Source organism: Plasmodium vivax, chromosome 5, assembly GCF_000002415.2.
Source record: "Plasmodium vivax chromosome 5, whole genome shotgun sequence".
NCBI lineage: Eukaryota > Apicomplexa > Aconoidasida > Haemosporida > Plasmodiidae > Plasmodium > Plasmodium vivax.
In genome coordinates, this window is record NC_009910.1 from 1,092,564 (window position 1) to 1,108,839 (window position 16,276).

Sequence of the window (16,276 nt, forward strand, 5' to 3'; positions counted from 1 at the left end):
TATCCGTAAATGGGTTGCCACTTTTACATAAGACAGTTCTTTTTTGTTAATCTGTCGAGGGGTCCTTAGTGTTACCTTTCGATAAGCTATATGATTACACGATTACGCGATTACGCGATTATGCTATTACGTTTGTGCGGTCATGCTTCGCTGGCTCGCCCGTCCCCCTCGCGGGTGAGCGCTTGCCCCCCACCGCGTGTGCATAGGTGTGTGTATGAATATATATATAGAGAGATAGTTGTAGATATATGTGCACACGCTGGATTTTTTTTCCGTTCTGAGTTTGCCACCCCGATGGGCCCCGCCTGCCCACCTTTGTGTGACGCCCCTTCGCGCGTTTCCGTCTGACCCTTTTGGTTAACTTGCGACTTTGCAATTTTGTCACTTTGCCGCGGTCCGCCTCACCGCTTTGTTTGCCGTCGCCTGAGGAACTCTCGCGCGCCATTTGATGAGCCAGTCGTTTGTTCGTTCGTCTATTCAACGCTATTTTATTTAACGTTATTTTATTTAACGCTATTTTATTTAACGCTATTTTATTTAACGCTATTTTATTTAACGCTATTTTATTTAACGCTATTTTATTTAACGCTATTTTATTTAACGCTATTTTATTTACTTTATTTTTTTTTTGTTTGTTCCTGATAATTTTTTTTGTGTGTGTTGCTCCCCCCCCTTTCTCTTTTTTTTTGTGTTTGTCAATTCGTCCGACTGGATGACGAAGTAGGAAGAAAGGAAGCAGAGCCCTCCTCCCTGTGTTGCACTTCTCCACGAAGGAGCGAACACATTGGAGACCATCCCATCATGGGGAAGCACAAACTGGAGGAAAGACACAGAGTAATATGCACGTTGAGTAGAAAAATGAGACAACTTGGGTTTACACATGGGGTCTTCCTACGCTGATGATTATGTAGCGAAGCGGTTATTGCGAGTGATGTGTTCCCATTAGGGGGTTCCTCCCTCCAGGGTGTCACAACAGTGTAACTTATTTTTACCTTTTTTTTTTTTTTTTTTTTTTTTTTCCCACGCGTGGCAGGCCCTGAAGGATGTCAACATAGAGAACGTATTTAAGTATGTGGTCCGCTGCGGGATGGGCGGAAGGAAGAAGACGGCTCTGATTTTTTACCTGTGTAACTCCCTGGAGGAGAGGCACCTGGGGTACGCGCCGAGTGGGTGCCCCAAGAGGGGAAGGAGACCCGCCAGCAGTGTGTAGAAGTGTATAAAAGTGTGCATAAATGTGTAGAAGTGTATAGAAGTGTGCATAACTGTGTAGACGTGTGTAGAAGTGCCCATATAAATGTTCCAAACAACGCTTTTGTTCCCCCCCCCTGCAGACGCAACAACCTGCTGGCGCTGTACCTGAGTCTGCTCCCGTCGCTCGAAGGCCACCTCGGGGAAGTGTTCCAAAGAAGAGCATCCGCAGGGAGGAAAGAACAGAAGGAGGGAGGACCCCCCCATGCGAAGGAATCCGAATTGCAATTTTCTCTCCAATTGAGCAAGTTGAATCTTCTGTTTAGTTACATCATCACTCACGTCTCCTACTTCTTATCGCTCAGTATAAAGCACAAAGGGGATACCTCCCTTGAGCTGTTCATCCAGCACATACACGTACGCACATTTGTGACGCTACAGAAATTTTTACTGCAGAAAAAGGAAAATGAGCTCCAAAAATTGCTAACGCTTAATCATTTGAAAATATTATTAACCTTCCTAATTAACATTTACAAGCACAAAATTTATGAAGTTTTAAATGAAGAACAGTTATACATCATTTCCAAGTTCATTTTTTTAATTATTTTTTTTTTTGGTAATATAGGAGAGAATTTTAAGGGGGAAAAATTGTTTGTTTGTTTTTACGATTTTGTGTATCACGTGTGTGAGGTTTTTATGAGTAGATATGTGCACCACTTGGGGAGGAAGGGCAAGGGTGCCACTGCCTTGTTGGTGTATTACCAGAACTTCCTCTCCTTTGTGTGCGACTCTATGAGGAAGCTCAAAGTTTTGAAACACGTCGAGAGGTACATTTTGAATAATCGGAAGAGCCCCTTCTCAAGTGTTACCCTCCTCAGTGTGGTGAGGAACACCGTGGAGCGTCACCTGCTCCACCCTCAGGGGGAAGATGCCCCTTTGATGAGGCTAAAGAGGAGTGAAACCTCCCAGTCGAATCCCCCCGAGGGGAGTAACCCCACAAATGATGAGCAAAATGGAGAGAACAGCTGCATCCTCCTCATGCACAGCAAAACGGTCAGCCAATTCGTATTTCTGAAGCTCCTCCGGTTGGTGGAAATCCTCCTAGTGAAGAAGGACAGAATTTACTTAACCGTCTATTTGCACGAGACGATCGGGAGGGTGGCCACGTCGACGATGGAAGAAGCGTTCCTCATTGTTAATGGAGCCGATGAGAGGAAGAGCAACCCCGTGATGGCGAAGATGATGACCTACGGCCGGGTGTTTTACCTCTACGAGTACTACTGCAACACCCTTTTTTACATAATCAATCGAACTGATAAGAAGCAAAAGAGGGAGAGAAGGGGAGAGCTCGGCAGCTCATCTACTGTCAGTGCGCCCCACGTACACCTACTCAGCAGCAGCTCATCTACTGTCAATGCACCCCACATGTACCTGCTCAACAGCTGCATTTTTCACCTATACGAAATATACCCGGTGGTGATCCTCCTCCTGCGTGTAACCCCAAATGAGGTGCGAACCATTTTGGGAGGTAACAATTTCCCCCTCGTTAAAAAAATGCTGCGTATTCAAATCGGAGAGATGGAGGTCACTCGCATTGTAAACCTTTCGGTGTTCTTCCTCAACGTGGTGTTGAGAAATGTGATGGGGACTTCATCGGTGGGGCACTACGCCTTCACCATTTTGAGGTGCCTCCTTTGGAATGATAAGAAGTTAAGTAAATTTTTTCAAACGGTGGTGGGGGAGTATACTGGGAAAGCAGACGGATTTGCCCTCATCGGGTGGCAGCAGGATAATTCCCCTCGTGAGATCTCTTTGGAGGGGGCAGAACGAACCAAACAGAATGAGGACCCCCAACTTGGGTATGATCATAGTGATGCTTTGGATGTTCAGGGGGACCGTGGCTTAAGGAGAGCCCCCCTGAGCAGCGCCAATCTGGTGGTAAACGAAAAGAACAGTTTTGTCATCCTGGTGAATAACTACGTGAAGTTGAATTGGGCCCATTTGGGGGGGGAAGCACACCCTGGGGGGTTGCCGTCTGGGAGCGCGAGCGACTTGGCGGACGGCGCAGAGGTGAGGGACGAACTGGGTCGGCCAAGCCGCGCCAGCAGGAGCAGCACCAATGGAAGCAGCGCCAATAGAAGCAGCACCAATGGGGGTAGCACCAATAGAAGCAACACTAACGGGAGCAGCGCTAATAGAAGTAACACCAACAGAAGTAGCACCAACCAGAGCAGCACCAATGGGTGCCTCCCCAGCAGGGGCCACCCCCGCTGCAGCCGCGGAGCCGCCCGAGGAAGGGAAGAAGTCTACACCAAGGCCTACTTCCCGCTGCTGATGAAGCACCTCCTATCCCAACTGATAAAGAGAAAAAAAAGGAAAGCCCAAGACGATGTGGAGAGCAATTGTAACAACTACCTAGGCATATACATAAACAAACTGCACTACTACTGCAACAATATGTTTACGTATAAGCCCTTGTTCAAGCATAACTTCAGCTCGTTTGTGAGGAGCCACCTGACGAAGAAGAAGAGGCACCTGATCGAGAACGTGGCGTCCTTTAATCGAATGTTTAACTTGTATAGTAGCAAAAAAAAAGGCAGTGAAAAAAAAAAAAAAAAAAAAAATTTCTTTTTCACGAATAAAACATTTGTCCTTTCAAGCATAGAGAAGAAGCACAGCTACTCCAGTTACACCTCCCTTAGGAAAATCTTAAATTACAAAACCTCCTACTTTGACAATGAGCATTACTACTTGAGCTTTTTATTTAATTTAAAATTTCTGCACAATCTGAATGACTGCATTAATGAGTACTTCTTACTGAAGAAGAATCAGCTGAATAGGAAAGTCATTTTTAACATCAGCTTGAACATAAAGGAGAAGATAAAGAAGATGAAGCCGGGCCCGAATGATCTGTGTGTCCACCCGGGGGGAGATGCTTCCGTCCGCTCGCTGGGCCCCTTGGGGCAAACCGACGTAAAACGGCTAAGCAAAAGTGAAAGCATCGTTAAGGATTTTCTGGCCAGTAAAGGATGCAGACATTGGAGACCCAAGAGGAGGAAAAAAAAAGAAGGAAATTCGTTGCTGCATTTTTTGTTTATAAATTACAATTACTGCGTTTGCAGGAACGACGCTGGTGACCACATGAGTCGCTTCTTCCTGCTCATTCTGAAGTCTTTCGAGAGTGCAATGCCGCATGTGCACGTATACAAGTACATTTCGGCGCTCCTCCTGTTGCTAATTTCGTTCGTGGAGCGGAGGCCGCTGCCGCACGCGGATGTGCTGCGGGTTGGTGGTGGAGCAGGCGCAGCAGGAAGGGGAGCAATAAAAGAAGGAAGAGGGGCAATCGAAGCGGGAAGCGGCGCAATCGAAGGGGGCGGCGGAGCTCCGAACTGCTTAGCGAACACGGCGGAGCTCGGTCGAAAGGTGGGCAGGAGCGACCCCGCCTCGCAGGAGGGAGACGGGGCAGGCCAGGCCTCCCCTGTGCGGGGTAACTCAGTGAGCAGAACTTTGCTGCAAGGGGTGGCCAAGGAGTACGCGCGAGTGGAGGAAGAGGTGATGCGGGAAATGAAGAGGGTAGGAGCGGGTAGGCCCCCCACACCGGGTAAGTACCCCCTACTGCAGCGAGCGAGCAGCCGCAGGGCAGCCCTGAAGGTGCTGACGGGCACGATGGACCGGCTGAAGGCACACCTCTTCAGCAACACCTTCCACTACCTGTACGAAGACGTGAGGAAGTACAACAAATACGTAACGATGTTGTCTCTTTATTTTTACAAGCTATATTTCACCTTGCTCTATTGCGAAATTTACCAGAGGGATTACCTCCCCGGGAGTGAAGCAGATTTGATTAAGAGCAAAATCGCAGAGCTGACCCCCGTGCTGAGCATCAAATATTTAAACAGGAGCAACATACACAGTGTGTGTAAAATGGAAATTATAAAATCGGTGAAGGAGGATCGAACGGAGATCAGTGGTCAAGTGGAGGTAACCAACAGCGACGTGGAAAAGTTATACATCCTCATCATGCATTACGTAGAAAGTATGAGGAGGAAGGAGGGCATCCTCTACACTCTGTACCTCCTGCTCGATAAAGCCATTTTCAGAAATAAGTACATTCACAAACATGTAAAGAAATTAATTCATTTTAAAGTGTATACTTTCCTAAACGACATGAGAGAGTTTCACGACTACATCGTTATCTTCAGCACATTCTTTTTGCAAATGAACATAATGAGCTACAATAAGATCATACGGAATTATATTTATTTTATTTTCGACCAGATTTTTAAATTAAAGTTTAACATTTTATTTGACAGAGGGTTTCTGTTTTGCTTTTTGAAGAACCTCGAAAAGAGCAGTCTGGATTATGCCTTCTCCAAAATGGTCTACGAGGAAAAAAAAAAATTCAAAAATATTATGGATAAGAAGAAAAGCGGCATGATAAAGGTCATTTATAAAGTCAATTTGTATATTACCATAAATTACCTCCTCTTTTTTAAGATGCTAAATTGCTGCAGCTTCTTTTTGAACCTCTACTCGTATTTCTACTATGAGTTTTACATTTTCTGCGTGAACAAGTATGCCAAGAGGCACCGCCATAGGGAGCAGGACGAGGGGGGGCAGCCACATCCGCAGCTACTGAAGGGGGGAGACCACCCAGACGGTTCACCAGTACACGCCTCGCTACCACACGGTTCACCAGCACACACCTCGCTGCCAGACGCGTCGCCCCCCCGGGCGAGGAGCGCCCCCAAGAGGAGCCGCAGCGGACGGGCGGCCTTGAAGGGGCTGCACCCGATAAGCGGCCTCCTGTCCATGGGGAGCAGCGGGGGGCGCGCAAACTACGGCATGCTGGGCCGCAGGAGGAGGAAAGTCAACTCCAACTTCTTCGAGACGAACAAGGAGTTTAGCGAGTTCTTCGCGAACAGCAGTGATGAGTCGCTACAATCGCGGCAATCGCGGCAATCGCGGCAGTCGCGGCAGCGGGGGCAGTCGCCTGAGCCGGGGGAGGCACTTCACCCGGGGGAGCCGCTTCCACCGCTCCCGCCGCTTCAGACGAAGCGCGCCCGCCCCGCGATGCGGAGCGAGACGCTCAACAACGACGCGAACTATTTCAAGGTCCTAAAGAAAATCCGCGGAGGAAACACATTCATCTGCAACCTGTATGACATTCGAATCAGCAGGCGGGTGCTCTACCACAAGAAACACATCAAGGAGTACATGAACGTCATCAATTTTGTGATTAGCGTTTTCCTATCCACCAACATTAATAACTTGAATGTTGATACGCTCAATAATAATTACATTTATATATTTTCGAAAATTATTAAGAAGAACTTCAAATTTTACTTTTTCTACTTTTATTATAACATCTTCAGAAAGAAGGGCAAGCGGTTTAAGAGCATCTACAGCGTTAACTTTGACACCATTGTGGGGAGCGGCACCATAGGGAGAAGCACCACCGCAGGGAGAAGTACCACCGTGGGGAGAAGCACCACCATGGGGAGAAGCACCACCATGGGGAGAAGCACCACCATGGGGAGAAGCACCACCATGGGGAGAAGCACCACCATAGGGAGAAACACCAACGTGTGCAAGCTCAGCATCAAGAACAAATATGTATACGTCCTTTACACGCTCTCCACCATCCTCTGCGTGTATAACTACAAGTACGCCTTTTTCAATTATTACTTTTTGGTCTTCTACAAGCTTGTGAAGATGCTGGCCAAGATGACTGCGAAGTGCATCTCGGTGGGGAATTACCTGGTGGACCGCTTTGGGGGGGGAGCGGCTGTCCCGGCGGAGCACAGCGACTGCGCGGGGGGGGATTCCACGGAGGGGAGCGCGTCCGACGAGGAAGAGAAGCGGAAAGCACGCTGCAGACTCTGCAGACTCTCTCGTTTGAGCAAAACGGAGAGGAAATTCCTCGAAAGTGACATGCAGATGGTTAAGCGGTACGTGAATGAGCACATAAGAGAGAGCAACCTACAAATGCAAAGGAACCTATTTAGAAGCGGCATGCCTCATAAGTACGTCCTGGAGAGATACACCACCCTCATTAACAATACCCTATTGCTGCTGTTATTCACGAACTATTTGTCGCTCACGTATGGCAGTATAAATCTCGGGGAAAACAAAATGGTGCAGAGGAAGATCAGCCTGCTGGAGAAGTACAAACATTACCTAATGAAAAAAGTTCTGTACATTTACCTTTTAAACATCCCCTATTTGTGTAACTACCTGGTGGTCACCCTGGAGTTTTGCCTCCTCTTCAGCCGGGCCCTTCTGAGCGTAAATTATAGCTCCTTCTCCCTGGCGAGGGAGATGAAGGCCGTTTTCAGGGACGGCTACATGTATCGCCTGACGAACTGCCTGAACGCCTTGCAGAACCTGAAGACCTTCTACCACCTCAGCTGCTACCGCAGCGCCAACTCGTACTTCCACAACTATAAGAAGGTGCCCGATGAGAAGTTTGCCTGCTTTGGAGGCAGCGGCGACATCTGCATCGACGAACGCGACCAAAGCTGCAGCAGCGTGAGCGAGCACGACGAGTACATCTACAGAGACGCGTTCAAAGAGGTGAAGCAACTGCTCAAGAAGAAGACCAAGCAGCACATGCGGGAGCACTTTGAGACCAGCATGAAGAGCATTTTCCACCTGTTGGATTGCTTTAAGGACTTGTCCAACATTTCCCTTTTCCTTAATTGCTACCTCCACGCGAATGCAAAAATTAGGGATGTCTACGACAGCCTACACATACAGAGCATGAATAACATTTATTTGTATAATTTCAAAGCGCTCAAGATGAATTACCATTTCCTATGCATCGTGTTTTTGTCCCTCGTCCGGATTTTCAATTACACCTCGAGCTTTTTCCACACCTACAGCTTCCTAATCGATATGTATGCCAAGTACAAATGTAGCTACTTCCTTTACGATTGCAGTATGCGTAATTTCTTCTCCTTCTTTAATGTGTACATTTTTGAGATGAGCAGGTGTCGGCAGAGGAAGAGCAACTTGGTCAGCTTGAGGAACCAGGTGGGCACCCTGTGCGTCAGTGACATCTTTAATTTTAACAAGCTACTGCTCCAGAAGGGAATTTTATTTTTGAGTTTTTTTTTCCACAATTTTGAAAACGTTCTCCCGGACATCTACTGCGTCAACTGCGCGAATAAGTACTCTGTTGGCTGCAACGACAGGAACGCCCTCCCCGTGGATTTGGCGCGGGTGCGCCACGGCCGGAAGGGGAAGACCGCCCCGAGGGGGGCATCCAGGGGGGATCCTCCGAGTGGAGTTATTAGCGGTCACAGCAGCGGAGTTGTTTGCGGGGAGAGCCCCCCTGGAAAGAGGAAGCCAAGCAAGGCCGCTAACCACGCAAATGGCAGTGATGGGGAAGACCCCCCACATGTTGATGTGGAACGGAGTGGAGAGAACGCCCCCACAGTGATGGACTCAAACAGGGAAGGGAAGAAACCCCAAGGGGGGTATTTCGAAATGTTTTACAAAAGTGAAGGGGATAAGAAGATGGCCACTTCGGCGGAGCATGCAGGTGGAGCAGGCCCCCTTGAGAATGACGCCAATGTGCAGAGGGGCATAAAAACGGATGAGGAAGAAATTCATTTTGGAGTAAATCCAACGGATGAACATTTCCAGCAGATTGACGCACAGAAGGGGGGCCATTCCTCGGGGGAGAAGCTCCACAGGGAGGATAGCCAGCTCGCTAGGGAGGCAGCCACCCCCGCACACACAAATGAAACATCGCGACGAGGTAAGAAGGGCACCCAAACGGCAAATGATAATCGCAATAATCACAATGCGAATGAGACGCGTAGTAGCGCCGGAGGGATCCTCTCCTATTTCAGAAATAAAGTGGCCCGGATGGGCAACAAAAAGGCAGCGGGGGGGAAGGAACGGCTGAAGAAGAAAACGGCAAATGGCTACTCCTTTGGTGACGATTTTGCAGAATCGGAGGAGCATGCGAGGTGTAGTTCCTGCGGGGGGAACAACAGCGACTGGGGCGGGCGAAACCTGATGAGCGCTTCGCGGACCCCCAAGAGGGGCGCCAACATGAGGGGGGAGGGCGACGCGGTTGATGAAAGCGATGAGGAGAATGCCCAGGAGGGTGGAAACTGCGACGAGGGTGGGGGGCGTGGCACTCGGGATGGAGGCCACCACGCGCAGCAGAGTCACCGCCTTCAACACAGCCACCTCCTTCAACACCGCGACACGGACGAGCTGTGCTCGCGGAGGGCGCGGGAGAAGGACGTGGAGCTGCTGAACGCGTACAAGTACCTGCTGAACTACCAGAAGGGAAACAAGAGGAGGCTCTACGACTACCACCTGAAGGAGGAGCTGCGCTGCATGTGCATAAACAAGTACATCCACATCTGCAACCTTATCTATAACTGCCTCATGTATATGTACGAGCTGAAATGCAAATATAAGGACATGAAGAAGAGGAGGTTCTGCCTCTTTGCCTACACCCCGTTCAGAAGGAAAAGGGAACTCAGCGGTGCGCATAGCTCCAAGGTAAAAAACGAAATTGTCATCAACACGAGGCATCTCCTTAACCTGGATTTCATCATAATGAGCACTCTGTACCTGGCGGAGAGTATCTACATTAACCTGTATAAGTGTAAGCTCTTCACAGATATGTGCATTTTTAATAATATAAAATACGTGTGCTTGGAAAATAGCGAGACGAAGAAGAAGAATAGTTACCCACATGGAGAGCATGTGGACCATTCGGGAAGCAATCGGAATAACGTCTCGTCCACTTCGGAGAGGAAGCAGAGGAGGGACGCGGAGGGGAGCGCGTACCAGGCGAGTGCCAATGGGGGCAGCTCCCTCAGTACGCGCGATGTGCCTGAGGAGGATTGCGGTGAGAACTGCGTTTGGGACAGCGAAGGTCGCGGTGAGGACGTCGGTGCGTGCAAAGCCACCCGTGTGAATTACGGCGGGGAGAAAATGAAGCGGGGCGCGGGCAGCCGCGGGGGCAGCGGCAAAGGCAATGGAAGCCACATCTGCAGCGATAGCGACACCGAGAGCAGCAGCGACAGCAGCGGGGGGAGCAGGGCGAAGAGGGGGCAGAACAAAGCCAGCAGCAGGAACGGGAGGAAGAAGAAGCAGCAGCAGAAGCAGCAGCAGAAGAAGCAGAAGAAGAGTGTGAGCAGGATGGCCTTCTTCCTGAAGAGAAGGAAAAAGCACGAAGCGCCCCAAAGCCCCAAGAACCTGTCCGTAAACAACTACCTGTTCGCGGACAAGAACGTTTCGAAAAAAAGCTGCAAAGTTAAGGAGCCGCCGATTAACTACTTTCAAAACTACAAGATTCTGTCGGACAGCTACAAGGCCAAGCTGGCCCGGATGAAGAAGAAGAAGAGGAAGAAGGAGAAGGGGAAGAAGAAGCAGAAGCGGGAGAAGAAGCGGGAGAAAAAGGGGGATAAGGGGAAGACGAAAAAGGGACCCCCCAGGGAAGCAATCAGATCGACGAGCGGCAGCGCCCTTTACCACTACGATGGGGTGTACCGGATTGACGAGGAGCATACGGATGGGGAGAAGCCGCGTGGGAAGGCCAAGTGGAACTTGCGCAGTTTTTTCTTTGGGCGAAAAAGGAGGGATAGAGGCCCCTCCCCCCGTGGGAGCACCCCCCACGAAAGGGGAAACATTTCTACTGCCTATCATTCAAGCGAACCGGTCCGAATAAACAACCTGTTCGTGAAGCACAAATCCAGGAGCATCAAAAAGAGCAACATGAATCGGCTGCTCCAAATGGACCTTGGGGACCTGGAGGAGGAAAACCTCGATCGGATAAAACACCTATTCATAACGTTTAACAATAATTATAAGGAGAAAAAAATCAGTGGCTACATCAGCAACATATTCAGCTACACCTCCCTGCATTCGAACTTCAACGTGTGCTATAGGAGGCACTTTGAAATCTGCGGCCACAAGATAAACGTGGGCAGGGGGTTGCTCAAGGCACTTTACTCCTACTACTACAGGCACAATTTGTCTACATTTTACAAGCTATTTAAAAAAATAGAATATATATATGTGTACCTAAATTTGCATTTTTATAATTCTCTCTTTAATGTGGAAGTGAAGGACGTGAGGGAAGTGAACGACGATATTAATAAGTACTCCCTGTTTATGGTAGCGAAATATATTAAGAGGCACCTGCACAGCAACCCCAAGCTGTACGCTGCCTTCATAGTGAAGGTCATCAATTTCGCAAATAATGGGATTCACAAAATGGCCAACTTCTTATGCCTCTATCGGTATAGGGACCTGCTGAATGCCCTCCACCAGTACTTGATCCAAGTGAGCATAAGCAACAAACTGACGATGAATAAATATAATTTATTTCTGCTGAGAAAGAACAAGCTGGCCTACGTGCCCATCTCGAATGTGTTATTCCTCCATTGCAATCAGTTTAGCCTGAATGATATTATAAAAATTTTGTACTGCCACCCGCAGTATGGTCTCTTCCTTAGAACGGTGGCCGTCAGCAATTTGGTCTACTGGTACAAAAAGAGCTCCATCACGAATTGTATTTATTTGCAGCTTTTTGAGTACTTGAAGGTCGACCTGGGGAACCGCGTTTTTTTCTTCATCCTGTTTTTCTCCCTCCAGTCCTTCCGCTTCCTCTACCAGTTCTTCCTGAACCTGCACACCTACATTGACAATGAGTGCTTGCTGGATGGGGAGCCCAGGGGGGAAGCGCACCTTGCAAGCACGTTGGGTGGCCAGCACATTATAAGCACGTTGGGTGAGCAGCACATTATAAGCACTCTAGACGAGCAACACATTGTGAGCACTCTAGACGAGCAGCAGATGGACCACCAGTGCGTGCTGTTCAACGCGGAGGTGTTCGCCCGCAGGACGAACCTGGTGAGAACCCTGCTGGCGCTTCTCTTCCCCAAGAAGAGCAAAAGGAGCCTCCCCCCTGGAGGGAAAAGCGACAAACACGGGGACACCACAACTGGTATTGGCGGCATTAGCAGCACTGGCATGACTAGCGGCAAAAATCAAAAAGGCATCAACATAAATAATTTTATCTTTTTTAAATACCAAAGTTACGTGAAGAAGCCCCACGTTTTGTCCTTAAAATGCTTCCTCATTAAAAAATTATTATTTCATAATTTGGGGGAAAAGAGTAGGAAGGCCCTGATGGAGTCGTGCCGATTTCACAACAATATTTTTTGCACTAGTCAGAGGGCGGCCCAGTTGGAGAGGAATATTCAACTGGACTTTGTAAAAATGGAAATTAAGAATTTGCTAAACGGTATGGATGTGCAGAGGGTGAAGTTGCTCACCAGCAGCAATGTCGTTTGGGGCGTCTCCGATGAGGTGAAGATCCTCATGTCCGCCACGAGGACGCCCATTCTGCTGACCTTCCAGACAAGCAGGCGGGATGTACGCGTGGTGGGTGGCGCGATGAGTGCTACCATGAGCGGAACCGCAGTTGGGAGTATGCCGGGTCGTCACGCGGGGGAGACCTTGGCAGAGGACCGCGTGCGCGCAGAACGAACGCACCCCCGCATGTGGTCCCTTCCCAGCGTCAGGATGGCAATTTTGGGTGGCGGTGCGGATGGACCCACAGATGATGCTCCCGTTAATGGACCCACATATGACTCCCCCTCAAAGCCGAGCGATAGCAGCTTGCTCATCAGCGGAGGAGACGCCCCCCTTGGGGGAAGCACCCCGGAGGCTGCAACGAGTGGTTCCCAAAAAAGGCCACATGGTCACTACCTATCGAGTGAGCAACACAAGGGGAGCGCACTCACCTACGAACATGCCAGCGTCGATTCCATAAAGAGAAGCGGCGAGTTGCCAGAAAAAAACACCCACGGTAGCAGTTGTGGTGGCACCCTCCCTTCCCCACACAGTTCCCTTTTCACCCCCCCAAAAACGAACAGAATTTGCGAAGATGTGTCCTACATATACAAAGTTAATGATGATGTGAGGCAAGACAAACTCGTTATACAAATTATTCACATTTTCATTCACATCCTGAGTGATTATAAATCGTTTTATAATTTATTTCCGTACAACATCGTGACGAATAAGTATGGCAATGTGCATGCGAGGGGAGCCGGGGGGGACCGCAATGAGGGCGGCGCCGCGGATGGGGCGAACGAGGGAAAGACGCAGAATGGGCGCAAGTTCTCCTTCTCCTTCCGCCTCTTCAGGAAGAGGAAGAGCAAAAAGGATCACCCCAAAGGGGAAGGAAGCAAAACAGAGCGCGCCGGGGGAAACCCTATCAAAAGGGACCCCTCGCAGAACAGCACCATCCCGCGAGGCAACCCCGACCGCGCCGATCTAAACACCCCTCTGCGGGGGGAAACACACCTGGAGCGAAGCATAATTCCGTACGTGCCCGAACACCCTAGCGGGAACTCCAAAAGGGTAGAAACATCCAGCAAAAAAAAAAAAAAAAAAAAAAAAAAAAAATTCGAAAATTTCGGGGCAGTTATAGAAGTATTAGCAAATACAAAAAGCAGACATGAAATAGGAAGGAAGTATAAAAACATAATCAAATTTTACCACCTGAAGTTTTCTCACATCAACACGTATATCTACGCCTTGAAGAATTTCATCTGCTCCCTGGCCGCCTACTCCCTCCTGTCCTTTGTTTTGCAAGTGAAGGACCGGCACAACGGCAACTTGCTGTTCGACGACTATGGAAATATTATCCACATTGACTTTGGCTACATCTTGAATATTTACCCGGGTAGGGTGGCGGCGTTCGCGTGTTGGCGGTGTTGGCTTGTTGGCGGCTGCCTCTGCGTGTGCATACCCACAATTACACCCCCGCTTGCGTGCTTCGCCCCCCCCCCGTTTAGGCATCTCCATAAACTTCGAACTGGCCCCCTTTAAGTTGACGAGAGAAATGATCATGCTGCTCACCATCAAAAGTCAGAAGAAGCAGTATTTTATTTTCACCTACATTCAGCTGGTCGTCAAGGGGTAAGGGAAGCCCCGTCACCGCGCAGCGTTCACTCCGTATGTAAGCATGCACAGTGTATTTATCTATCTATTTATTTATTTTTTTTCTTTTCGTGCACCGCGTAGGTACCTGCTGCTGAGGGAAAAGAGCGACTGGCTCATTTCGTCCATTCTGAGTCTCTCCCACTCGGACATCAACTGCTTTAAGTACAACACGGTGGAGAAGCTCAGGTGAGGGATTGAGCAGCGCAGGGGGAAAGGAAAAAAAAGAAGGAAAAATGGAAAATGGAAAAATGGAAAATGGAAAAATGGAAAATGGAAAAATGGAAAATGGAAAATGGAAAAATGGAAAATGGAAAAATGGAAAAATGGAAAAATGGAAAAATGGAAAAATGGAAAATGGAAAAATGGAAAAATGCGAAAATGTGAAAATGCGAAAATGCAAAATGCGGAAAGGCAAAATGCGAAAATGCAAAATGCGGAAAGGCAAAATGCGAAAATGCAAAATGCGGAAAGGCAAAATTGCAGAGTGAAAAAATGCACTGAGAGGGGCCAGCCTTACGCGGCACGGCGCTCCATCGCTGCCCCGCCCCGCCTACATAATTTTGCCTGTCCCTCCCCCCTCCTCCTTAGGAAACGCCTCAAACTTAACAAAAGCGATAACGACGCCAGCATTTTTATGATAAACAAAATCCACCAGGCGTACAACAACATCACGACGATTATGTACGACTACATTCAGAACATCCAGCAGGGGATTCAGTAAGCGTTGGAGAGTAGCCCACTCGTAGTAACGCGGGGTAGGCGAGCAGAAGTTGGTTGGTCATGGTCACCAATGGGGGAAGGAGGAGGCGCCCGCCCCCCAAGTGCCACCCTCACCTGTACGTACAGCACATGCCAGATGCTGCTTTCACCCCATCAGCTTTTTCAAAATTTTCCAAGTTAATTTTGGTACATCCGTACGGTGTTTTTTTTTTTTTTTTTTTTTTGTTTTATTTGTCTCTTAAAAAGGAACGCGTATGCGAAAGCAAAATTGGAACATAATGATAGGCATGTAAAGTGCGTGGCGTAAAGCTGTAGCAAAAAAAACAAATGGACACCCCCCCCAACAGGAACGTGCATACGCACAAAAACGTGCAAGGGGAGGAAAGAGTCAAAATTTTAATTACTCACGTGCATATGTACACACAACGTATGAAAAAAAAATATTGTACGCACCTTTGCATACACGTAATTAAAAGAAGAGGTTAATTGCCCCGGCAGAGGGAGAATGCCAAATGGAAAAATTGCAGCCCTCGCACACACCATGCGGGGAATCCACAAGCCATTATGCACCCTCTCAAAAGGTGGCAAATACAGACAAAAGGGAGAAAAAAAAAAAAAAAAAAAAAAGTTAAACCAAACTGAGTAAAGCGCAGCAGGGGGGATAGACGAAGTAAAAAGTGAGATGATCAAAATGGGAAAGTAAAAATGAAACAAAAAAGAGAAACCGAGGGGGGACGCACCTGGATATGTAGGCATGAACGCACATAATATGCACACTTCGTGTGCGCTTCAACTGACAGGTGAGTCCCCCCGTTGGGTCGCCCCCACCACTGCGTACACGTTTGCACTGAGTTGTGTAAAAGGTTCTTCTCGGATAAGTGCACTGAAAAAAGCTCCATTAAAAAATGCGTAAAGGGGTCCACTAAACGGTTCATAAACGGGTCCGCTGAGCAGGCCCTTCTTCTTCTTCCGCTCCACAATTCTGCAGCGCCACTGCTTATATGCTGCCCGCACCCGTATGGCCCAGGTATCCCTTTTCTGGCCACCGCTTCACGTACCCTTCGTTCAGTCTATACATTAGAATAGTGCAGCTGAATTTCTTTTCCTTTTTTTGCTCGGCTCCACGGAGCTTAAAACACCGCTCGGAATGCCTCTATACCCTTTCCAGTTGTGGAACCTTCCTCCCATCTGTATCGCATAGCACTAGCCAAACGGGTCACCAAGTGGACGCAAAAATGGTCCCTAATCGACACTATATTTAACCTACTGATGAGCCGTTTTCCCTGGACAGCTGCACAGAACCACCGTTGTATTTAAAGCTGCTCTGGTTGGTTAGGAGAAGTCCCCGTTTTTCATTTTACTTTGACCGCTCCTCGCG

General features: G+C 48.6%; 1 protein-coding gene across 1 annotated transcript; it reads left to right on the top strand.

Annotated features, from left to right (window-relative positions):
- Window positions 1–801: 801 nt before the first annotated feature.
- Window positions 802–14,899, top strand: PVX_090085 (phosphatidylinositol 3- and 4-kinase, putative; the record flags this gene model as incomplete). Its single annotated transcript, XM_001615059.1, has 6 exons — window positions 802–834; window positions 1,034–1,155; window positions 1,332–13,918; window positions 14,031–14,154; window positions 14,260–14,364; window positions 14,767–14,899. The coding sequence occupies 6 exons, from the start codon at window positions 802–804 to the stop codon at window positions 14,897–14,899; spliced, it is 13,104 nt and encodes a 4,367-aa protein (XP_001615109.1).
- Between the last annotated feature and the right edge of the window lie 1,377 nt (window positions 14,900–16,276).